The 26054-nt window shown below is 38.0% G+C and overlaps 3 protein-coding genes across 3 annotated transcripts; 1 reads left to right on the plus strand and 2 right to left on the minus strand.

The window, feature by feature from the left end:
* Positions 1-13: 13 nt before the first annotated feature.
* LOC133722500 (ubiquitin-activating enzyme E1 1-like) lies at positions 14-5917 on the plus strand. Its single transcript, XM_062149386.1, has 7 exons — positions 14-246; positions 577-917; positions 1291-1508; positions 2029-2823; positions 3000-3868; positions 3960-4392; positions 5124-5917. The coding sequence occupies exons 2-7, from the start codon at positions 590-592 to the stop codon at positions 5718-5720; spliced, it is 3240 nt and encodes a 1079-aa protein (XP_062005370.1). The 5' UTR covers positions 14-246; positions 577-589; the 3' UTR covers positions 5721-5917.
* Positions 5918-6174: 257 nt separating this feature from the next.
* LOC133722501 (protein NODULATION SIGNALING PATHWAY 2-like) lies at positions 6175-8077 on the minus strand. Its single transcript, XM_062149387.1, has one exon. The coding sequence runs from the start codon at positions 8001-8003 to the stop codon at positions 6396-6398; it is 1608 nt and encodes a 535-aa protein (XP_062005371.1). The 5' UTR covers positions 8004-8077; the 3' UTR covers positions 6175-6395.
* An 8736-nt stretch (positions 8078-16813) lies between these two features.
* LOC133723771 (protein NODULATION SIGNALING PATHWAY 2-like) lies at positions 16814-18667 on the minus strand. Its single transcript, XM_062150639.1, has one exon. The coding sequence runs from the start codon at positions 18576-18578 to the stop codon at positions 16968-16970; it is 1611 nt and encodes a 536-aa protein (XP_062006623.1). The 5' UTR covers positions 18579-18667; the 3' UTR covers positions 16814-16967.
* Between the last annotated feature and the right edge of the window lie 7387 nt (positions 18668-26054).

The following is a 26054-nucleotide window of genomic DNA, read 5'->3' on the forward strand; positions in this document are numbered from 1 at the left end:
TGCCCCAGTGCCTTTATATCAAAGGAAAGGACATCATTTACCCCAATCCAAGTCCACCTTTCTCGGCCCACACCACTCTCTCTTTCTCTCTCTTCCCCCCACACTCTTCTCTACAAAGAGAGATGAACCGCCACCTGAGCCTCATCGCATCTCGCTCCTCAAACCCTAACCAAACCTGAACCCTACGCCACCTGTCCAATATTCGCACCGCCGCATCCTCGGCTTCTCCTCCGCACGTTCTTCCAGGTATCTCTTCCTCGCTTCGCATCTACGATTTTCATTTTTCACGTCATGAATATTCCTGATCCATCTAGAAAGTAATACTTGCTATATAGATTCTAGACCAGTCTCGTATATTTGCTTTGATTCGATTGTTTTTGCTGAGAGAAATACGTAATCAGAGAATTTGAAGCGATCGATCTTGTGTTTTTGCGTTTGAGCTTGTTAGATTGTGTTGTTTTGTATTTATTTGCTGTGATTTTGAGAAGCGGAGTAGTTTTGGTAGTGCTAGGGTTTGGTTTTGCAGTGTAGATTTTTTTTTTGAGTGTGATTTTTAATGGAGTTGTGGTTGGGCAGTTCATCGCACTATATGCTTCCTAGAAAGAGACAAGTGGGCGGAGAGGTTGTAGTAGAAGAAGGGGAACCAGATTTCGCCAACGAATCTCCAATCAAGAAGCTTTGCACCGACGAATCTAAGGGCAGTGACTGCAAAAACACTGGTAACAGCAATATCAGCAGCAGCAACAGTAGCAGCAGCGTCAAGCTGCCGATCATGGCATTAGGAAATGGGAATTCGGGGGATATTGATGAGGATCTCCACAGCCGGCAGCTTGCTGTGTACGGCCGTGAGACGATGAGGCGGCTCTTTGCCTCCAACATTCTTGTCTCTGGGATGCAAGGCCTTGGTGCCGAGATTGGTATGTGAAAAGAACTTCTCTGAATTTGATTTTTTACAGTGGTGTATTTTGTTTGATGAGATGGGAAAAACAGTGATTGCGTCAGATTTCCTGCATATATGTTTGCAAAATAACTGATAACAAGGAAGATTCATAGAAATATCTTGGCTCTTATTTATGAGATCTCCATTTTGTTGGTTCTATGTGAATAACCATACCAGAATGTTGTTTTTGTAGTTGTATGGTATAGATTCATTGTTTCTAGGTTATACTTAGTGAGAGCATAGTCAGAGCATCTTGTTAATACCGCTTAGACGGTTCAATATAGAAATCCTGGTGGTACTTGCAACTGGTGATTCTATGGTTTATGTAATGTAATTTGTCTTTATTGCAGCAAAGAACCTTGTTCTTGCCGGTGTCAAGTCTGTGACCTTGCATGATGAAGGAGTTGTTGAGTTGTGGGACCTGTCTGGTAATTTCTTTTTCACCGAAGACGATATTGGAAAGAATCGGGCCCTTGCTTGTGTCCAAAAATTGCAAGAACTTAATAATGCTGTGCTCATTTCGACTTTGACAACTCAGCTGACTAAAGAAAAACTTTCTGATTTCCAGGTAGTGTACCCTTTCTTTCATAGTTACTGATTTTCTTTGTGTGCTCGTTACTGGTTATACCAAGTTATTTTTTTTAATTTTTTCAATATTAAGTTTCTAGTTACTGTTTTTATGGTGACTTCAATCAATGGTCTCGACTATTATATTGTGTGCTTGCCTAGAAATACAAGGTGCATAAACTTTGATCATTTCATCATTACTTTGAATCTCAAAGCTTTCCGAAATATCATTTGTAGTAGAATAGTTATAGTTTATTTTGGTGTGGAGGATGTAAATGGATTTTGGTTTGTGTCCACTATCAAATAATAGATAACAGATGGAATTGTTTCTCTGAGTTAAATTTTCAATTTAGGGAAGAGGCGAAATCATGTGCTGATTTTGCTTTGATACAAGTCAAATTTGTGATTGTGGCTTATCTTTAGTACTGTGGTGATAGCTCTGTATGACTTCGCTTTATTTACTTTTCATTATACAGTAGTAAACTGTAAACTGAATTAAGCTCGGTATTTGAATGCTGCAGGCTGTAGTTTTCACTGATATCAGCTTAGACAAAGCAATTGAATTCGATGATTACTGCCATAATCATCAGCCTCCAATCTCTTTTATCAAAACTGAAGTACGGGGCCTTTTTGGCAGTGTGTTTTGTGACTTTGGTCCTGAGTTCACTGTTCTTGATGTTGATGGTGAGGATCCACACACAGGCATAGTCGCATCAATTAGCAATGACAACCCTGCTATGATATCATGTGTCGATGATGAGAGGCTTGAGTTTCAGGACGGGGATTTGGTTCTGTTCACTGAAGTCCATGGAATGACTGAGTTGAATGACGGAAAGCCGAGGAAGATTAAGAATGCAAGGCCGTATTCATTCACAATTGAGGAGGACACTACAAATTATGCAGGATATGAGAAAGGTGGTATAGTTACACAGGTTAAGCAACCCAAGGTGTTGAAATTTAAGCCCTTGCGAGAAGCAGTCAAGGAACCTGGTGATTTCCTTCTGATTGACTTCTCCAAGTTTGATCGGCCACCTCTCCTGCACTTGGCATTTCAGGCACTAGATAAGTTTATATCAGAGTTGGGACGCTTCCCTGTTGCTGGATCCGAGGATGATGCTACAAAGTTCATATCATTGGTAACTAGCATAAATGATAGCTCGGCAGATGGGAGGCTTGAGGAGATTGATCAGAAGATTCTTCGTCACTTTGCATTTGGTGCTAGGGCTGTGCTGAATCCCATGGCTGCAATGTTTGGTGGTATTGTTGGACAGGAGGTTGTGAAGGCCTGTTCTGCAAAGTTTCACCCTCTTTTCCAGGTAATTAATTAACTTCCAGATGCCCGTAAACTTGATGTCAAAACCAAGCCTACTTGAATTTTCTTTGCAAGATTGGTTGGTAGTGGCACTGTTTTTTAATTTGAATATTTGACTTGGCCCTAATAGGTTGAAGTATTTATTGAGATAATTTATTTATTTTGTTTCCTTGTATGCAGTTTTTCTATTTCGATTCGGTTGAATCACTTCCAACAGAAGCCTTGGACCCTAGTGATTTGAAGCCTCTAAACAGTCGGTATGATGCACAAATTTCAGTATTTGGAGCCAAGCTACAGAAAAAGCTGGAGGATTCAAAAGTGTTCACTGTTGGGTCTGGTGCACTAGGATGCGAGTTTTTGAAGAATTTAGCTTTGATGGGCGTTGCTTGTGGTCAAGAAGGTAAATTAACAATTACAGATGATGATGTCATTGAGAAGAGTAACCTTAGTAGACAATTTCTCTTCCGGGATTGGAACATTGGGCAGGCTAAATCAACAGTTGCTGCCACTGCTGCTGCACTTATAAACAGTCGTATCAATATTGAAGCACTGCAGAATCGTGCAAGCCCAGAGACTGAAAACGTGTTTGATGATACTTTCTGGGAGAATTTGGATGTTGTTATCAATGCTCTAGATAATGTGAACGCTAGGCTTTACATTGATCAGCGATGCTTGTATTTCCAGAAGCCACTTTTGGAATCAGGTACCCTAGGTGCCAAGTGCAACACACAGATGGTCATTCCTCACTTGACTGAAAATTATGGAGCATCACGGGACCCACCTGAAAAGCAAGCACCTATGTGCACAGTTCATTCATTTCCTCACAACATTGACCACTGCTTGACATGGGCTCGATCTGAGTTTGAGGGTTTACTTGAGAAGGTCCCAGCTGAAGTAAATGCCTACTTGACAAATCCTAGTGAGTACACTACTGCAATGAAGAATGCTGGTGATGCTCAGGCAAGGAATAACTTGGAAAGTGTCATTGAATGCCTTGACAAGGAGAGATGCGAGACATTTCAAGATTGCATAACCTGGGCCCGACTAAAGTAATGTTCTTACTTTTTTATTCAATTTATTTTATTTTAATTTTCACTAACCTTCATTCTGGATCTAATGCCTTGTCCTTGATGGAACCAGGTTTGAGGACTACTTTTCCGACCGTGTGAAGCAGTTAACATATACTTTTCCCGAGGATGCTACAACCAGTAGTGGGACCCCATTCTGGTCTGCTCCCAAGCGTTTCCCTCGCCCACTGGTGTTCTCAGTAGATGATCTCAGCCACCTTCAATTTGTACTGGCAGCATCCATACTACGAGCTGAGACATTTAACATTGCAATTCCTGATTGGGTCAAGTCTGCTCAAAAGTTTGCTGATGCTGTTAACAACGTGATGGTACCTGAATTTCAGCCTAAGAAGGATGTGAAGATTGTAACAGATGAGAAAGCTACAAACATTCTACCGGCATCCATCGATGATGCTGCTGTTATCAACGAGTTAGTTATGAAGTTAGAAAAATTCAGGGAGCAGCTCCCACCAGCCTTCAAGATGAACCCTATTCAATTTGAGAAGGTTTGTCTTTTATTCTATTCTCCTTGAGTAGAAATTGTTATATCTAGTTGGCATCACATTCAATAGATAATCTCAGGCTTGCGGCTTTAAAGATACTGCATCCTTATACGATAGCATTGTGTTATATTGAGCTTATAATTTGATTCTGTTGGAAGTTGATATTTGTAGTAGAGTGTGTTTGATAGTTCAGCATCTTCCAGAACTTAATTTAGGTCTGTTGTTATGTTTTCTAGTAGTATATAACATACAGAGATTGCAGAACTAGATCTAGTCGCGGGGATGAAATTGACCTTTTAAAAATCTTTTATTGACTTGTGTTTGTTTATTTTTAAAGGTCATTGCTTTGAGGTAACAATTACAATAACTACCAAAACTTGTTTCAGGTCTATTGTATTGTTTCCTTGAAGTACACATACCATATAGATTCTGCAGAACTAGTTCTGTTATCCAGAATGATGAAACAGACTAACTATTTTTCATTAATTATGCTTGTAATTACTACATAATCATTTCAGTCTCACCTTTAGATCTGAACATTTTAAGCTGCTCATGACTCGTTATGGTATGGGTGGCCTAGAGATAAACTTTGTTAATGGTATTGGGAGTGAGATTCCTTCACATGTCCTATATCTTCCTTAGTATTGTTCAAAGTTACATGGGAAGTATTTTTCGTTAAAAACATGTACATATGACTGATGTTAGGGCACTTCTCATGTGTTTTGAAAATGCAGGATGATGACACAAACTATCATATGGATGTAATAGCTGGATTTGCAAATATGAGGGCAAGGAACTATAGTATCCCTGAAGTCGACAAGCTGAAGGCCAAATTCATTGCTGGTAGAATCATTCCTGCAATTGCAACATCTACTGCTCTTGCAACTGGTCTTGTCTGCTTGGAGCTGTACAAGGTTCTGGCTGGAGGGCACAAGATAGAGGACTACCGAAACACCTTTGCCAATCTTGCTCTTCCTCTGTTCTCCATGGCTGAACCAGTACCTCCTAAAGTCATCAAGCACCAAGATATGAGCTGGACAGTTTGGGACAGATGGATTATAAAGGACAACCCAACTTTGAAGCAGCTCCTTAATTGGCTCAAAGAAAAGGGCTTAAATGCTTACAGCATCTCTTATGGCAGTTGCCTTCTGTATAACAGCATGTTCCCCAAGCACAGAGAGCGCATGGACAAGCATATGGTGGATTTGGCTAGGGATGTGGCAAAGGCGGAGCTGCCTCCATATCGGAACCACTTTGATGTGGTGGTGGCCTGCGAAGATGATGAGGATAATGATATTGACATCCCTCAGATCTCCATTTACTTCAAGTAGGCATTTTGGTTGATAAGAGCTTAGTCAAGAGAGTATGCATGCAATGTTTAGGATGAGAACAATGTTCCTTTTTAAAGAACCCTGTTATCAAATTTGAGTTTCCGTTGATATAAGCAGACAGATGAGATATTTCGCTCTGTTCAGAGATGTTTAGAGAAATGGCGGTTTTCCAATATTATTGCTTGTGGTTAAATCAATGCCAGAGTGTTGATGCTATGCAGGTTTATATGCTTGTACCTTTAAATTTTGCTGATTTATTTCCTGCTGATAGTAATATACTCTAATACACCATGCTGGTAAAGTAAATTGTGTAGTCATTTAATCCTTGACCTAGCATCCTTGAACAGACAAATTCAGATTTAGCTTCTTTCACTTTCATCTGGGTTTAGGATGTGGTAAATTAATTATTGCTGAAATCACTTTGAGATTTGGGAAGGGGTTTCACTAGTTTTAGAGTTGCAAAATCTTCTTGTATGACAATCGATAAATTCCATTCCTTAAATCTTAGTGACATAATAGTTTATGACGCGAAGTTATGGTAAAAAATCTGTCAACGCGAAGTTGATGTTCTTGTTGCAACAATAAACAGAAATAATCTGTACAGCAACAAGCATGTTGAATGCATGCAGTTGCTGAAAGAAATTGGAAAAGAGAGAAAAAAAAGAAAAATTTTAGCTAGCTTTGGTTTTCCCAGGCTGAAACTCTAACCAAAGGATTCCCTCTCCATTCCAAGGCCATCTCATTTCCATTCTCTCCTCCAATCCTAATTCCATAGGAGCTTTCGTCTCCAACAATTTCCTTGGCTTCCATCAAGTTCTCCTTGCTTAGTCTACGACCCTCCAGCCCAAACCATGGTCGTACATGGCAGTCTTCTCTCATTTCGGTCCAGTTCTGGAACCAAGCCTGAGACGACACATATGGTGCTAGGAAAATGTTTTCCATCACCATTCTTGCTTCTGCTAGATGACTTGGGAAATTTGATTCCATTGACTCTGATAAGGCTTGGTAATGCACCAGATTCCCATCAAAGAAAGAGCTGAAATCCAACTGATTTTCAAGTCTCCCACAAGCCTCCCCATCTCCAAAGGTCACAATTCCTGTTTTCCCAGTCCTGTAGTTCCCTGATTTGGCCAACAAATCCTTAGCCAGTCTCAGAAATTCCAATGCAAGACTTCTGCTTCTCCTCCTCCGCATGTGTGGAAGCGAGACCATACAGTTGAAGGCTAAGAATTCTTTTACACCCCTCTTTTTTGTCTTCTTTATCTCTCCCACCAGATCCTCTAGTGCAACTTCCTCCACCTTCAAGTTTAGGCCAAAAGATCTTGCATGATTCTGAAGTTGCTTCTTTCTCTCGTCAAATCTTCCTTGCAGAACACAATCACTTTCTTCATCTTCCCATTTAATTGCTGTCACTCTCAGTGTTTTGAGTCTTTGTGCTAAAGCTTCAATCATCTGTGACAACTGCACCCCTTCTCCCATATCAAAGTCTACTATGTGAACCATCTCTGTATCCTCGGGAATAGACTCTAGGATTGCTGAGTTTGCCGCATAGTGAGCAAACTTCCCGTAGGGAAAGTTTTGGTAGAACAACTTGAATGCAGGCTCAAAATTCTTGTAGGATTGTTGTGTCAGATAATCAACATCACCTTGTTGATCATCAACAACTTCTCGACACAAGTGAAATGCAAGACGATCCAAAGTCTGCCCAATTGGGCTGACTTTGTCCTTGATGCATCTGAAAATTACCTCCTCTAGCTCTTTCTGTCCATTTGCCATGGATTCTGCATGAGCCTTGAGAAGATGACGAATACTTGATTCGTTATCTATTTCCACCACTTCTGTAGGCAAAGTTAGTGATGTTTGGATTGATGTCGAGTCCATTGATGATACTTCAGAAGTCACCAATGAATTTGACACACAATCACCTTCAATAGAAAATTGTGAGGAGATTTCTTGTGAAGGAAGACTCCCTTCACTCCCTTCCAAGAAACTACCATACAAACAGTCTATCATCAAATTAGGGTCAAATTCTTCCAAATTCATTGGGAATACCTCCACCTGTGATGAGACCTGAATCAGATCATTACCAGAAAACAAGGAGGCAAAAGGGTCTGAACAAGTGTCGGATAAGTCAGAAAATTCATCTGAGTTGATGATCAAAGAAGAAAAATCTGAGCTACCCATTTGAGTATCATCCATGTTCATGAGATCAGATTGATCAAAAGGGGAGTTCACCAAATTGTGGAATGGCCAAGAAGGTTCAAGAAGTGCAGAGTATTCCATCTTCTTTTGATGAATAGTAAGGAGTATGAAGATGAAGACTTTGTGGTGGGTTTGATATGTCAATGAGTCTGATTGGGTGTGTATATAAGCTGATAAGCAACAATATAGAGACAAGCTAGGACATATAAAATAATAGGAAAAAGAAGAACATTATTAAATAGCAGAATTTCCAATCACTATCTCATTATCTTCAAATTCAAATAAACAAATCCAAATCTCTATCACCTACTTTTCTGCAAACTTCATTTCAATTACAAAAAGGTTCCCTGCTCAAGTTTCTTCCTTTCCTTGGCAGTTTCTTGGAGGTTGTCTTACGTGTTGCATGTATTCTTTGTTTTTTAATCGAGAATTTAGCTAGAAAGATTACTATTCATGTCTATCAGATCTTTGCTGATGCTGTTAACAAAGTGACACTACCTGAATTTCAGGCCACGAAATATGTACGACTGTGACAGATGAGAAAGCTACAAACCTCTTACCATCATAGACTGATGATGTGGTTACCAGTTTAACTTGGTTTTGAAATGCAAGGTGGAGCTGCCACCTGCCTTCAAGATGAATCCTATTCTGTCTGAGAAGGTTTGTATTTTCGCCATTTTCTTATTACGTAGATAGTACATCTGTACTATTTCAAGTTGGACATCACATTTATGATATCACTCAGGCTTGCATCCTGAATAGAGTAGCCCTATGGTTGAGCTTATAAAGTGATTCAGTTGGAAGTTCCTATTTGTAGTGGAAAATATGTCTGTTAAGAAGTTGCTTTGAGGCAACACCTCATCATTTTTGAAAACTTAGATTTGGTCATGGGCAATGTTTTCTGAAGTACATGAAGTAAATTTTACTGAAGTAGTTCTAGTTGACAGAATAATGAAATTGACATATTAATTATATATGCTCGTAATTGCTACATAATCATTTCAGTTTCACCTCATGCCTTATTCTGAACATTTTAAGCAGTATAAGTATTACTATCTGGGCGGCCTAAAGGTAGACATTGTTACTGTAAACGGAAAGGATTTGTTTCTATTTCTTATATTTTCATTAGTAACTGAAAACTTTCAACATAAGTTTTTCCTTGGCAATGACGGTCATGTATCCATAACTGATGTTAGGGCGCTTTTCATATGTATTGAATTTCCAGGAGGATGACACAAACTATCACATGGACAAATAGCTGGATTTGCAGCTGTAAGGGCAAGGACCTGCGCTTTTCAGACTGCAGCATATACTTCTATGGCAACTGTTCATGTCTGCTTGGAGCTCTGTAAGGTTCTCAATGGAGGGCACAAGATATATGTTGACATCCCTTAGATATCAATTTACCTCATGTTAGGTATCTTAGTCGATTAGAGCTACACAAGCAAATCAGTATGCAATGTTTTGGATGAGAACTCTGTTTATGGGAGGAAAACAGAACTTTGAGTTGAGATGATATAAGCAAGCAGATTAGTAATTTCTTACCGTGTTCAGATATATTCAGAAAACTGCTGGTTTTTTAACGTCATTGCTTGTGGTCAAACCAATATCGATCCTAAAAAGTCTCCTACATTATATTTTCACACCTTCTAAAATTTGTACTCAATTCAACATTGTGGTAACTAATTGTGTCAAACTTGTTTTTTTTTTTTTTGGTTTTTTTTTGTTTTTTTTTATCTTCTTTTTCAGCAATATGGTAACTAAATTTCTGTGGATATTACTCAATCTGTGTAGGTGTTTTTTTTTTAAATTTTTATTTATTTATTTATGACGATCTGTGTATAACATCTTTCAAATGAGAGGCTTAAACAACATGCTCTTTGTTGTAAAACTAACATAGAAAGTGTTTCAGAAAATGGAGAGAGCTTTGCTTCTAAGAACTTGAGAGAGAGAGAGTTTAGATGCAGATAATAAGTGTAGTATTTTCTGTTTTTCTCCTCATAACATGGATGAGAAATGGACTACATATAGTGGAAGATAGGGAACATGTAGCCTAAAGTCCTCCATAAAACAAGGACCCCTAAAGTCCTCCATAAAACAAGGATTCCTAAAGTCATCCATAAAACATGGAAAGGGTAAGCCTATAACAACATAATGATTTACCCTATATCTATTTACATGATATAGCCATAATGATTTACAACACTCCCCCTTGGATATTTCATGTCAATAGTGTTGCATGGGTTGTGCGCTTCTAAGTTGTCTCATCAAAAACCTTGCCAAGTAATAAAAACCCTGTGGGAAAAAAACAACCTTGGTCGAAGGAGAAAAAGAGCACAACGCGTATGAGTGTGGAGTAGTAATATCACAGCTTCGGAGATAAGTGGAGTCTTCTTATTAGCATCATAAGTAGGTAGTATGTCTACGAGAGGGATGCATTTAGATTTGCTACACCAAAACCTTGCCCGGTAAACCCAGTGGGAGAAACCCGTGGTCGAAGGGAAAAGATGAGCAAATGCATATATGTCAAATCAAAGCATCTTCAGGATGTAGTATAAGTGGGGTGACCATTCTAAAGATGTGCCTCGTTAAAACCTTGCCAGGTAACAAAACCCAGTGGGACAAAATAACCCTGGACGAAGGACGAAAAGAGTACACGATGGTCAAGTGTATATGCTTCGGGATACTCCCCCTGATTTCGACTCCCCTTGAAAATTACATGTTAGGTAATTCAGATAGTTTACGTAGACCAATACCTTGAACATGCTTCTGGAATGTAGACTTTGGTAGTGACTTGGTAAAGAGGTCTGCACGATTATCTTCAGATCGACTCTGCTTGACTTCAATCTTCTGATGCTCCTGTTGTTGCTGATTGAAGAAGAACTTCGGTGCAATATGTTTGGTGTTGTCTCATTTGATGAAACCCGTCTTCATCTGCTCTATGTAAGCAGCATTATCCTCGTAGATAATGGTTGGTTCATCAGTGGTGGAATGCAGTCCACATGTGCTTCGAACATGCTTTGTAACGGCTCTTAGCCATGTACATTCACATACTGCTTCTTGAAGAGCTAGTATCTCAGCATGAGTCGAAGAGGTAGCAACAAGTGTCTATTTCGTAGACCTCCAAGAAATTGCAATATTCCCAATGGTAAAAACATAACCAGTTTGGGAACGTGCCTTGTGCGGGTCTGATAGATAGTCTATATCAGCATATCCAACAAGGCGAGCATCATTCTGAGGATCAATGGGGTTTGATCCATTCCTTGATGCGTAGGGATAGAATAAGCCCATATCCGTTGTACCTCTAAGGTAGCGGAAAAATGTCTTTCATGCCATTCCAGTGGCGGCGTGTTGGCGCAGAGCTATATCTAGCTAACAAGTTCACATCGAATGAGATGTCCTATCTAGGGCATTGAGCCAAGTACAATAATGCGCCTATTGCACTTAGATATGAGACTTCTGGTACCAATATCTCTTCGTTATCATCTGCAGGACGATACGGTTCTCTCTAGACTTCAGACGACCATGGGTGTGCTTGCTTTTATCCTCATTAAAGCATCTTAACATCTTCTGGATGTAATTTGGTTGATGGACCAAAATTTCATCTGCACTGTGCTCGGGCTCCAGGTCGAGACAATAATTTGTTCTCCCAAGGCCTTTCATCTCAAATTCCAACTTCAGGTGCTTTGCGGTTTCCTTTATCTCTTCAGGAGTATCGATCAAATTCATGTCATTGACATAGACTGCCACAATTCTAAACTAGGAACTTGTTTCCTTAATAAACACGCATGGGCATAGTTTATTATTCACATATCCCATCCTGATTAAATATTCACTTAGACGGTTATACCACCTCCGTCTGGATTGTTTCAATCCATAAAGTGAACGCCTCAAAACTAATGGAGAGCGTGTTCCGTGGTCTAGAACTATTTGCATCGGGTATATTAAGTTCTTCAGGAACTTTCAGGTATATTTCTGTATTATGATCCCCCTAGAGATAAGTTATGACCACATTCATAAGCTGCATATTCAGTTTTTCGGAAACTACCAAATTGATAAGGTAGTGGAACGTTATGATGTTCATTACGGGAGAATACGCGTCCTCGTAATCAATCACAGGGCGTTGAGAAAATTCTTGCGCCACTAGACGAGCTTTGTGTATCACAATCTCATTTTTCTCATTACGCTTCCTTATAAATACCCATTTAAATTCTACAGGTTTAACATGGGGAGGTGTAGGAACAACAGGTCCAAAACACCTTTCTCTTTGTCAAGGAATCTAATTTGACCTGGATTGCTTCTTTCCATTTTGGCCAGTCGTCTCTACGTTGACATTATCAACGGAGCGAGGTTCGATGTCATCGCTAGTTATAATTTCGGTAGCTACCGCGAATACAAATATATCATCGATGATAATCTCATTTCGATTCCAAATCTCACTTAAGCATGCATAATTTATCGAGATTTCTCTATTCTCGAGAGTGGGTTCAAACGTTGGAGCGTCCCCCAACGTTGTCTCTTCTAGGACGGACCTATAATCTGGAATTATCTCGTGAGATGGATCAGTTGAGATCGCGATGTCTAGTGGATTCGTTTGTGCTGGTTTTACCCTCTTCCGGGGATAGGAATCCTTCGAACCTAGTGGTCTACCTCGCTTCTGGGCAGGGACATGTGACTGGTTAGCCGCCATGGTCGTACCTCGTCCATCCGGGACAACGCGTCCTACAGGGACATCTATTCTTGCAGGCACATTTGCAGCAGGTATATGTGATCTCGTCACTTTAGCTAGATCAGAGAAAGCGTCTGGCATATTTTGGGCTACACTTTGTAGATCTAGAATTCTCCGCACTTCACTATCGCATTGTGCGGTTCGGGGATCGAGATGAGACATAGTGGGGACATTCCACGTCAATTCACGTCGTTCATCAGGAACGGTAACGTTCTTATCTCCCCCTAACGGCGGGAAGACTGTCTCATCAAAGTGACAATCTGTAAACTCTCCGGCATTATCAGGTCTTATGGACTTTATGGGATAATCAGAGTGGTGATCCACAATTTCATGATCTGGGCGAGAGTTTAGCAAAAGCAGCATTTTCTTGTGGACAATAGTGTAACATGTGATCACTTTGTCGATACATCAACCACAACCATGAAATATTTAAATTGTCCGCATGGTGGTTGGAAAGGTCCACAAATTTTCCTTGCATTCTGTGCAGAAAAATGGTGTGTGTATATACTAGTCTTTGCACATGATGGTCTAGAGTTTAACATTCCTAACGAGCAAGTTTGGCGTAATGTGTTACTAAACACAGGACCCTTATTCAGAAGGGGATGCCCGTGTGATAAGTTGAGGATACGGTGCATCATACTTTGACCTGGGTGTCCCAAATGGTCATGCCATAGCAAGTAGTTGCTCGAATTGGTTAGCTTCTGGCTAACAAATTTCAATTTCTCCAATATACGCTTCTGGCCGCACATTCAGAGGTTATGCAAAGATATTACACTCATTTTTCTTAGGGGTTTCAACGTGATAAATGTTGGTTCGAATATCCTTAATACTCAATAACGTTCTTCTGGAACGTGGAGAATATAAGGCCTCATTAATGGTAAATTCAGTACCATTGGACAACATAAAGTGGGCTTTGCCATAGCCCTCTATCAGGTTGGATTGGCCTGATATGGTTGTCACAGAGGTATGCATGGGCAATAAGTTTGAAACATATCTCCGATCTCGGAGTATGGTGTGCGTAATAGCACTTTTAACCGGACAACAAACTTCCCCACAGAATATGCCTATTCATTTATTTAATTCAATGGATCACATGTATGAATAAGTTTATTGAATTAAATATATTCGAACATAACCACATTTCTATAATCCAAAATAATTGAAAACATAAATCACCAAAATCCGAAGATGTTTCATTCATTAAGATGAAATAGATATGGCACAAGGGGCCAATTATACCCATGTCTTCGAGTTCTAATCCTCGGTATGTTCAGTAACTGCCTGAAAATCCATGATCTCTAGTGTGGAATCGATAGAAAATGACCCTTTAATAAAGTTGGTATTTCGAGTTCTGCGACTGGCGTAATACTCATCTACTGCTTAGGCTATCGCACAACAGGTGCGGGACCAGCAGTCAATTCCTCCACATTGATAACAAAGATCATGCTGATCGATTCTGGTGGCAGCGGGCCGGACCAGTGTTCCTTTCAACTCGGGCTTGCTGAGTTATGGCATCATGGTTCCTACCACGTGGGCCTTGGCCACGTGGAGCCTGATTACATGGCCTCTTGGGCTTTGGCCAAGTGGCAGACGGTCATATGGGCTAATTTCATTCTGCCAATCATGTCTTGCTTCAAGCAAGAAAATGGTCATTTGATGGTGAAAGTGCTCTTCTAGAGCGACCCAAAGAATCTGTGTATCCTCTTCATCGGATACTCAACTTGGAGTGTTTTCTCCATATGTTTCCTTTGAAAATTATGGCACTCATATTAAAAGCCTCAATGACGACATTGTTAGCATTGATTGTTGATCTCATCTTCTTTGCAGTTAGATGAATTATCACATCTTGAACCACTTTAGATAGTTTCTTCCGGAAACCTCCAAAGAAACAAAGTCAAGTTTGTTGAGATTTGGTATTTCTTACAGGAAAGGAACAAATAATCTTAGTGCTTTGGGTAATATCGTCCATAAGCAACTAATAGGAACTTCAGGTTCTATAACATGGTATGAAAAATCGGATTAAACATGTAAAATCTACTGGTTTTATCATGTGTGGTGAATTTATGAAGGAAACTTCAAGTTTCTTAAATGGCATTATCGAAACTACAAGTTCGATATGTGTATGAACTACTGGTTCATTTAGAACTTCTAGTTTATTAGGTACCTGCATTTTCTACACATATATTCTAGTGCGAAAATTTAGACAAGTAACACAATAATATTGAATAGAGCAAATTGAAATAATATCTCACAAATTGAATAAATGGAAATCACAAATCAATTGAGACATTAATTGCATGCTAGTAATATAACATATTAATTGTCACACAATTATGTGAATAAATGCTTCTGGCAATTAATTACACATATGAAATATGGTGAATTTATTTGCAATAGCCATAATGACATGTACATTGTCTGGGTTCAAATCTCAGTAGAATCAAATCATTTTGGTGTGTGAAGCCTAAGGAATGGGCTTGATAGTGAAGCCTATCGGGCTTAGTCTGCGGGCTTGTGACCCGGCCTTTCATGCGTAATTTAAATGGTGTGTGAGGCCTGCTGGGCTGCTAGGTCCCTCAGAGGGAGAGTGGGCCTGCTGGGCTCAAGCTGGTCTGCCAAGGAATGAAAAGTTATTACTCAACCCTTTTGGTAACTCCAATTAAATACGACCAGGTAAGAGTATGAGGTTTGGGTGGAGCGAGGCTCTCTTAAGTACACAGCCTCATTGTATCTTGCCTAGACATCACATCGAATTGGGTGAGCCTACTTGGAAAGATTCATAATATTTCAGTGTTGTCAAAACTACAGGTTCGATACTATATGTGAACTTCTGGTTCAATATTTATGTATGAAATTTTGGTTCAATGTTTATGTGTGTGAACTTCCGGTTCGTTAAGTACCTGCATTCCGCACATATATATTCTAATGCAAAGAATTTAAGCGGGTAAAATATTTAAATTTAATATGAGCAGGTAACACCACAAAACATTATCATAATAAATAATGAAGGAAAGATGTATCATTATCACAAAGTCCAAACAAGTATTTATAGATATTTGTCACAATATACATGAATTAATAGCTAAATTAAAAAGCTATTGATTTTCCTTTTACTCATTCCATTATGCCAATTATAGTGCAAGAGAAATAAGTGTCTCTCATAGATGATTAAGTTAAACTAGATGCTTCAATAAAAGTCATAAATCGTGATTGCAGCTTCTACTGAATAGCAGTCGAAAAACAAACCAAAATCCCAACCAAAACAACCCAGAAAAATATGAAAAATTATAGAGATGCAGTAAACACACAGAGGCTCTAGCATACAAAATTTGGTGAATTTTGGAGTTGAATTACTATTTTAAATAAATACGGGAACACAGAGGACAGAAGGTAAACTGAAACAGTAAAATCTGTTTTTGCTTGGAAAAACATACTTGGTTGTAGAGCTGGTAGATTGATGTTGATTGAATGATGAACCTCTTCTTTTCTGCAACCCAAGAGTTATTCACCTCTTCTCTTGTCGATCGGCAATCCGAATCCTAGAGCTAGTCGTGCTGATAACGTGTTGTAAAACTAACATAGAAAGTGTTTCAGAAAATAGAGAGAGCTTTGCTTCTAAGAACTTGAGAGAGAGAGAGTTTAGATGCAGATAATAAGTGTAGTATTTTCTGTTTTTCTCCTCATAACATGGATGAGAAATGGACTACATATAGTGGAAGATAGGGAACATGTAGCCTAAAGTCCTCCATAAAACAAGGACCCCTAAAGTCCTCCATAAAACAAGGATTCCTAAAGTCATCCATAAAACATGGAAAGGGTAAGCCTATAACAACATAATGATTTACCCTATATCTATTTACATGATATAGCCATAATGATTTACAACACTCTTTTTTTTTTTTTTTTTGAATGAACAACATGCTCTTATACATCACGGTTATCCATTTTTTCTCCCTTCATTAAGGATCTTTAGAACCAAAAACAGATTGAGCAGTTGTCAATGTAAGCATTAGTTTCGCATGACACGTGGTAAAAATTTATTGGTTTATCATTGTTCCTGACTACTGTTTTACTGTATTAGGTTATATAGCTTCAAAATCTTTCTGCTGACTTGTGACTTGTTTTGGACACGTCAGTTTTTACCAGGCTAATAGAGCAAAAATTATAGCAAACAATCTGTCAACTTAGTTTATGTTCTTTTTTACAACATAAGACACAATCAATCTGTACAGCAACTCTTGAGGTATGTCCAGCATGTTGAATACATGCAGTTGCTGAAATAAATTGGAAGAAAAAATTATCTACTTTTATCTAGCTTAGCTTTGGTTTTCCCAAGTTGATACTCTAACCAGAGGAGTTCCTTTCCATTCCAATACCATTTCATTCCCATTGAGTCCTTCAATCCTGATTCCATAGGATCTTTCATCTCCCACAATTTCCTTGGCTTCCATCAAATTTTCTTTGCTCAATCTCCGACCCTCAAGCCCGAACCATGGTTGAACTTGGCAGTCCTTCATTTCTGTCCACTTTTGGAACCAAGCCTGGGAAGAGACAAAAGGTGCTATGAAGATGCATTCCATCGCCATTCTTGCTTCTGCCAGATGACTTGGGAAATTCAACTCCATTGACTCCAGCAAGGCTTGGTAATGCACTAGATTCTCATTAAAGAATGAGCTGAAACTCGAGTGATTTCCAAGTCTCTCACAAGCATCCCCATCACCGAAAGTTATAATACCACTTTTAGTAGTCTTGGAGTTCCCAGAATTGGCTAACAACTCCTTAGCCAGTCTCAGATACTCCATGACATACCCTCTGCTTCTTCTCCTCCTCATGTGTGGAAGTGAAACCATACAGTTGAAGGCTAAGAATTCTTTCCCTCCACCCCTCTTCTTTGCCTTCTTTATCTCAGTCATCAAGTCCTCCATTGCTACTTCTTCCACCTTTAAGTTTAAGCCAAAGGATCTAGCATGGTTCTGGAGTTGCTTCTTTGTCTCCTCAAATCTCCCGTGTGGAGGAGCACAATCACTCTCTTCCTCTTCCCACTTGATGGCTGTCAATTTTAGTGTTTTGAATCTTTGTGCTAAAGCCTCAATAAGTTGAGACAACTGGACCCCTTCTCTCATGTCGAAATCCACTATGTGAATTGCCTCAGCTTCCGCTGGAATCGCCTCGAGGATTGCTGAGTTTGCTACATAGTGAGCAAACCTAGCATAGGGGAAGTTTTGGATGAACACCTTAAATGCAGCCTCAAAATTCTTCAAGGATTCTTGTTTGAGATAATCGCCGCCTTGTTGATGTTCATCAACAACTTCTTGGCACAAGTTGAATGCAAGGCGCTCGAAAGACTCTCCAATTGGGCTGACTTTCTCATTGATGCAGCTGAGAATAACCTCCTCTAGATCTTTCTGGCCATATTCCTTGGCTTCAGCAAAAGCTTGAAGTAGATGACGAATACTCAATTGATTCTCGATTCCCTCCTCTTCTCTAGGCAAATTTAGTGGTGATTGGATTGATGTTGAGTCCATTGATGATGCTTCAGAATTCACTATTGAATTTGGACTCCACACATCATTTCCTTCAGCAGAAAATTGGTGTGAAGAAGCTTGCTGTGATGGAAAACTCCCTTCACTCCCTTCCAATGAATTACCATAGAAACCCTCTATCATCAAATTAGTCTCATATGCTTCCAAATCCATTGAAACTTCCTCCACTTGGGATGTCACTTGAATCAGATCATCACCCGGAAACAGGGTGGCAAAAGGGTCTGATGCAATTTCCGAAATTTTGAAAACTTCATTTGAGTTGAACAGAGAAGAGAAGTCTGGGCTATCAATTGGAGTATCATCCATGTTGATGAAATCAGGTTGGTCAAAAGATGAGTCTATAAAATTTTCGAAAAACCAAGGCTCAAGAAATGCAGATTCCATCTTCTCTTTGATGAATAGTACAGGTTAGAAAGATGAAGACTTTCTGTTGGTTTTGATTTGTTAACAAGTCTGATTGTGCGAGTGTATATATAATCCTATCATGACAATCTAGAGACAAACTAGTATAAATTACAAGAAAAAATGAGAAGATTATTGAAAAGAAGAATTTCCTAATCACTATCTCATTATCTTCATAAACAAATGCCAGTCCCTATCACCAAATTTTCCACAAACTTCATTTCAATGAGGTTCCCGATTCAAAGGTTCTTCTTTTCTTGGCAGTTTCTTGGAAAGTGGCTTATATGCTGCATGTATCCTTTGTTTTTTAATCAATAAATAAGAAAGGTAACTATTCATCATGTCTTTTCAATGTAATTACCTATCATTTCATAAGAACCATAACCTCGATTAACAAATCAATTTAATTAGTGAAGAATAGTGTCCTGACATTATAGTTATCAATGGGAAGAAGAAACAACAGAATACGTCCAGCTGGGGGAAACAGTGTTTCTGTTCACCATTCCATACAATGACATTCGGCTGTTATGCCATTCGTCAGAACCTTATTAAAATCTAAATCAAATTAATTAAGAAGTGGTTTACGTGTAGAGGACTTTGTGGTCATCATCAACATATAAATATATATATATTTCCTCTAGAGAAAGAACAAGCAGATAAAACCAATCAAGGTGCATGTAGTCTTCATTATCAAACTTCATATATAAATTATTTAAGCAAATTTTGTTTTCAAAATTCCCCATTCATTCATATGAAAAGAGGTTAAGATTAGCCCCCATCTAACCCTAAAAAGAAAAGAATGAGGAAAGTATGTCAACATTTTTATTTTTATTTTTTTGATAGAAAAATATGTCAACAGTCTGTCCTCACATTGCAATATCCATATGAAGCTACAGTCTTTCAGAATACCATAAAATATGAGTAATCAAATAAATTACACTAATTATTATTAGCACAGTAACTACGTACATAGCTAGCAAATAAGTTTCTACCTTTTCTTCTCCAGAGTCTTACGAACTTTAGTCAATCAGTTTGAGCTTAGCTACTAAACTAGAAAGGGGATGATGATAAGGATAAGGATTATGTGAAATTTTTAATGCCGAAACATAGAGTTTGACGCAACTTCATGAAAATCTCACCAAAATGTTGTCTTTTTACTGTTTAAACATCAGTAATTAATTGCAGATTGCCATAATATATGTACAATTTAGGTTCAGGATACTATTTCTTAATTTACTGTTGTCTAGTAAATACCAATACAGGATGAAAGAAAGAACTTGACGCAACTTCATGCAGATTTTACAATTACCAAGTATTGTCTTATTACTGTTTTACTGCCATGAACTAAATTATTAATTACTGCAAATTGCCAATTATATTCTACATAATCCTTATGAATTGTAATCAGGATAAGGATTGCCGCCGTTTCTGCATATTGAGATTCTGCATGCAGAAGAGGTAATAGAGATTAGAGAATAACCTGCATCTATGAAGGCTATGGTTTATAGTTAATTAATTAAGTGTTTAGAACGTGTATGCATGGATAGTTTGCAATCTAGGAATCTCTTCCAACTAACCTGCTTCTTATGGATGATATTGGTCTTGTAATATGGCCAAAAAGATTGAGTTAAGTGTTCAGAACGTGTTTGCATGGATAGTTTGCAATCTAGGAATCTCTTCCAACTTATAACCTGCTTCTTATGGATGATATTGGTCTTGTAATATGGCCAAAAAGATTGAGTTAAGTGTTCAGAACGTGTTTGCATGGATAGTTTGCAATCTAAGAATCTCTTCCAACTACCCTGCTTCTTATGGATGATATTGGTCTTATAATATGGCCAAAAAGATTGAATTAAGCGGCATAAACTATAAAGTATACAAGATTAATGGATAGCATGCATTTTAGGCTCCAATTGATTATTAGAATATATATCGGATAACATTAAGTTAGGTTCGGATCTAGCCCCTCGCCGGATTTCAGCAACTTTGAAAAATGCGGCTGCCTACCATTTCTGCCTACTCTACAATTTAGTCCAACGACACCACACATTTATTACTTAAGCATTGTATAAGGGTCATCTAGGCAAGAAATTAAACAAGTCCAAAATATTTTGGTCTAAATTGTGTAAACATATGCAACATACCAATAAAGCTAAAACGAAAGTCATGGTAATTTATCGATTTTAGATTTGGTTAGTTTTTGACAAAAATGTCACTTCAAAGAAACCTAGTAAATGTACAGTTCGATGATTAGATTGCTTAATATAAGTAAACATCAATTTTTTTTTTAATTTGCAGCCATCCACCCTCAACAGATTAGATGAGATACATTGATGGAGATATTTACAATATCTTTTAAAGATCTTTTACGTGCAAAGATGTTCAAAGCATGAAGGTCTCTACCAACTAATATTGGCAGCATTCAAACACGTAATAAAAAATAATACTAAATAGAACAATTATTAGGTTCACCCCTAGGATGAATGAGCATATTCACCCCCATTGTCGATTAACGCATAATAACTTTATAATTTTCTAATCCAACCATTCATTTTGTATAACGTAATACAAAGATTAGCTTTGTAAAAAATCAATCAAATTGAAGACCTTTCAGTTATTCATTTCTATGAAATACATGGACGGTTCATCATAATAGTAGTAAGTGTTGTTAGAACCATCCATTTGTTTGATTCAATTAGATTATTAAATGATTTCTGATTCGATTGATTTTTTACATAGATGATCTTTAAAGGCTAATTTAAGATATGGACCGTTGGATTATAAATTTATTAAATAAAAGTATGTTAATCGATAATAGGGGTGAATATGCTCATTCACCCTAGGGGTGAACCTAAGAATTGTTCTACTAAATATATGCTTCGTCATCCATCCAATGACTTAATATTTGATGACTGTCATGGAGTTTTCCTGCTTTGGAGGCCACAAAATGGTATCTTGCTTCATATGCATGATGATGATGAGTAACGTGAATCGTGATTTACCAATATACAAATATTTGTAACTATCTGGCGAACCTTCTTCGTAGACCGATTAATATTAAGAAAATCCCTTAAAATGTGGACATAATATATTTTATCATTTTCCAAAGTTAACAGAGTCATTAAACATCTGGATTTACATGTCAATTACATTTCGTTTTGGTTTTGAACCATGTGAAAGTACGTGATAATCTCATGAAAAATTCTGTTAGTTGCATGGTTGTGGTTCTCAGGTGCCCGTCAATCTTCATTCCTATCCTTTGGCTTAAAGAAATAGATCATTGCCAGATCATATTTCTATATATCAAGCATGCATATATACTTATCATGCAGATTGTATATTCATCCGTATACTTGTCCTTAAGTAGTTAAAAAATGCTTTCTTGATGCCAGGAAATACTGTTTCTTGATCAAAAGAAACTAATCTCTGGTATCCAAATTCCAAACACAGCAAGGTCCATGTAATCAGTCAATGAATAAAACAACCTTCCAAATCATGTTTATTTGGTCAAGACCTTTCTTATCCAAAGGCTTATCTTGATTATTTCTAGTTTTGAAGAAAGGTAGATTCATAAGACAAACCTGAGGATCAGTAAAATAATCAAGTTAGGTTAAGTTTTCGACTGAAGACATTTGCCTGATCTGTTTATTTGATATATATCGATACTAATTTCTTATTATCTAAGTTAATACTTGGAACCGGGTTTTTATATATATAGTGGAATATCATCAAAGTTTAGAATAAAAGATCAATCATAATATAAAATGGGAAGTCTTCGCTGTTTTTTCTACTATAAACTTGACTAAAATACATATTAGAAGCAATAAGGCACAATTCAACAGTCAACGTGTTGAAGGGTGTGCTTGAACACTGCATTAGTTTTGGAATCTTTACGTACTGATTTGTTTTGAGGTTTCGGGTGGGGAAGGCATGCCTTTTATCACAACTACAAGGAATGAACTGATAAGAATGTTGATCATTCCTTTGATTCCCTTTTTTGGGCAGTGTCGCAAAGTAATTAAGCATTGGGGATATTGTTTTGGACTTGAATCCTCACTCACTGGTTAGCTGGAGTGTCAAAAGGGAAATTTTGGGGCATTTTGGGAATTGGGTCGCCATGAAAAGTTGCTGATCGAAGTCTAACGTAGGAATTAATGCCTGCTCCGGCCCATACAGCACCTGGGGATCTTTCCTTCTCTCAGTAGGAAAGATGACGTGGCTAACTAGATCTCATTTGTCTCTTGTTTCCATATATCCTTAATATATCTATCGGATAGATATATTGCTTCTTCACTTGAATTTGGGGACCTTGAGTGCATTTTTAGCTTTCAAATTGAGGACATCGATAAATATATAAATTCATATATGGTTACCATATTTCAAGCCATATATATATATATTAGGACATGCCATATTTTGGGTCTTCAAAACTCTTTGCTTAGCCATCCGATTTGGGCCTATTACACAGTGTTCAAAGCACATGATGAAGCTCGTTGCCACCATGCAAGTTAGTATGCATGTGTCTCCAAATAACTGGTGGGGGCATCATGCTCTTCTATGTAATGTACTCCAGTTCCCTCACCTGCAACTTTAATCAATTGGTTTTGCCAAGTTTTGGATTTGAACACTGTGATTAAGTAATTAATAACAAATGAAAAAGTTATGTAAGTTTTTAATTGTTGTGTACGTTTTTAATGGTGTCTATCATTCTTCAATTCTATTTCGCATTCAGAATCTGTTTCACATTCAGAAAAGATCATTTCCAAAACAAATTTCTGCCAGGAACTGATGTTTCTAATTAGAAAGGAAATTATTTCCGAACAGAGAAAGATCCATCTAATCAGTCAATGAATAAAACAACCTTTCTCATCATTTCTTTTGGTCAAAACTTTCATATTCAAATGCTAGCTTATCGATCATGAGCTTTGGGCAATTGACCTTGAAGGATTTACTGTATTTTGGTCAAGAAAAGAAAAAAGAATTACTGTACATCTATATGATGATCATTAAATGAAAGAAATATCGTTAAAAATATTAATAATTGATGAAATATATAGTATATAAAAATTCAAATACATAATAATTAAAGAATTTTAAGTTTTACAATTTATATTTTCTTAATTTAACTATAAAAGAGGTCATTTTGAAATATCTTATTATAATTGAGGACAGACAAATGTCCCCATAATAATTAAGGTCACCTCTTAACAACCTGCCATTAAAATTAAAATTAGGCGTAATTACCAAAGCTGCCACCCGCAGCTCTCTCTCTCCCCTTCGGTTATCTGTGCCAATCTGAACCCTTATCCTTACCAAAACATCTCTCTCTACAATGGCGTCAAGTACGTCTCTGACTCTGCATATTCACCGTCGGGAGCAGCCAAATCCACGACGAATCCAGGCTCAACTTGCCACAGAGGAACATCGCTCTCTTCCGCAAGATCATCCCTCCGCTCACCAAGTACTGGCCGGAGACCATTTTGCTGATTGTGTCGAATCTGGTACTAATCTGGAGATGGTGAGCTCCAAATCGGAGACCACCGGAGAGAGTATTTCTTGCGATTTCTGCAATGAGCAGCCGAAGATGTTGTACTGTAAGGCCCACAAACTTCAAAAGATCTCTGAACTCTTCCTTTATACTCAGCGATCTTCGTTGATCTGATCCGTAATGCTTTTAAAGCTCGTCCTTTGCCATATGGTATTAGTCATCTCTCCCATTCATTCTCTTTGTAGTTTTCATTTCCCAGGAACGAACCCTTATAATTCTTTAGGGTTTAGTAGCAGAGATTTTACTGCTTTACGTCTGCTTATATGAGAAAGTAATTGATCAATTTGGATCTTTAATGGTGGGTGGAACTCTGAACTATACCATACCATATAGATCTGGCTCTTACTATATATGAGTAGAGTATCCGGATTTGTTAGATTAATAAGTTCATTATCATAAATTTGCAGCGATGGGTGCCCAAAGGATGTCCCAGTGGCGCTCATAAGCTTTCGTAATTGTAGCCTTGATGCCAAAATCAAGACCAACATAGGTGAGTTTGGATTCGTTGTATGTTTCTCGATTCAATTTGCCTGTGAATCTGTGAGTGTTGCTTTAAGTTTGCTTATATTATGTTCAGAGGCAAACAAAAAGTTTGAATTTGATATTCCAAATTTGAGTAAAGTAGCAAACGCTCTTTGAAGTTCTCAGATCTTTTCTTTTATGATTGTTCCAATATTGGGTCTTTCACTTATGTAGAGAAATGCATGCTTGCAAGTTAGAATGGGATTGATATACTTTTTCTAGTAAAGATCTTTGGTTGGGTCACTTGCGGTGTGTAGAATAATGAAAAACATGTCAAGTTCATCACAAGTAAAGTAGGAATTGAAGAGCATCAGTAAGTGAATTTGAGCTTGAGTTTTATGCTAGTGTCATTTGTCAGTAAGGACTAATTAAGGAATATGTTTCTATTATGTTTCACCTTTACAATGTGTGTATTACACTTGTACTTGCAAAAATCATTACGGCTTTGAAATTTCTCCTCCCATTGTTGTTGTTATTCATGTAGTGCACATAGCTAGTTCTTTTGAGTTACTGTAGTCTAAGTGAATGACTGATGAAGGTGGGAGATGACCATAAGTGAACCATTTGTCAATTGGTTGCCAACTGAACCAATTCTGCGTACTTGAGGCAGTTGCCTCACTGTCAATCTCTGACCAAATCATTGTCAAGTCACTTGGCCAAGTCATTGTTAACCTCAAATCACTGGCAAAGTCACTATCAATCCTTGGTCACTGTTATATCCATATCACTGACCAAGTTACTGGCCATGTCATTGGTCAGGTTACATTGCATGTAACAAACTATGTCACTGTTTATATCCATATCACTGACCAAGTTACTGGCCATGTCACAGTCATGAACATGTTACTGATCATATTACTGTCAAAGTCACTGATGATGTTCTCATTTTCACAATTTTGTACAGGATATACAAACATAACACATAGGCCGGGGTAAAAGAAAACAGAGGGAAGGAAGTGAAGATGATTATGAAGAAGAATCAAAAGTTCTAGCCATAAAGAAAAAGAAGAGTAGCAAGGACGATAAATTTTAGAAATTTGTTTACGGCTTAAGATGCAAGTCACTGACCTAGCCAATTGTAAACTCTAGCTTACCAAATCAACTAGTTGGTATGTTTAGTTTTTCTTAATGAAATATTATTTTTATAGACTTTTTGCAGCAGTTGAACTTGCCAAGTCACCGGCAAAGTCACTGAGCATGTCACTGTCAATTTATGCATGGCCAAGTCACTATTAACATCAAGTCACTGACAATATCACTGGCCAAGTTACTGGTCATGTCAGTCATGAACATGTCATTAACCATGTCACTGTCAATCCCTAGCCATGTCACTGTCAATCTCTGGCTAAGTCACTGGCCAGCCCAAGTCCTTAGTTTCAAGTCACTGG

This window comes from Rosa rugosa, chromosome 7 (assembly GCF_958449725.1).
Source record: "Rosa rugosa chromosome 7, drRosRugo1.1, whole genome shotgun sequence".
Classification (NCBI taxonomy): Eukaryota; Viridiplantae; Streptophyta; class Magnoliopsida; order Rosales; family Rosaceae; genus Rosa; species Rosa rugosa.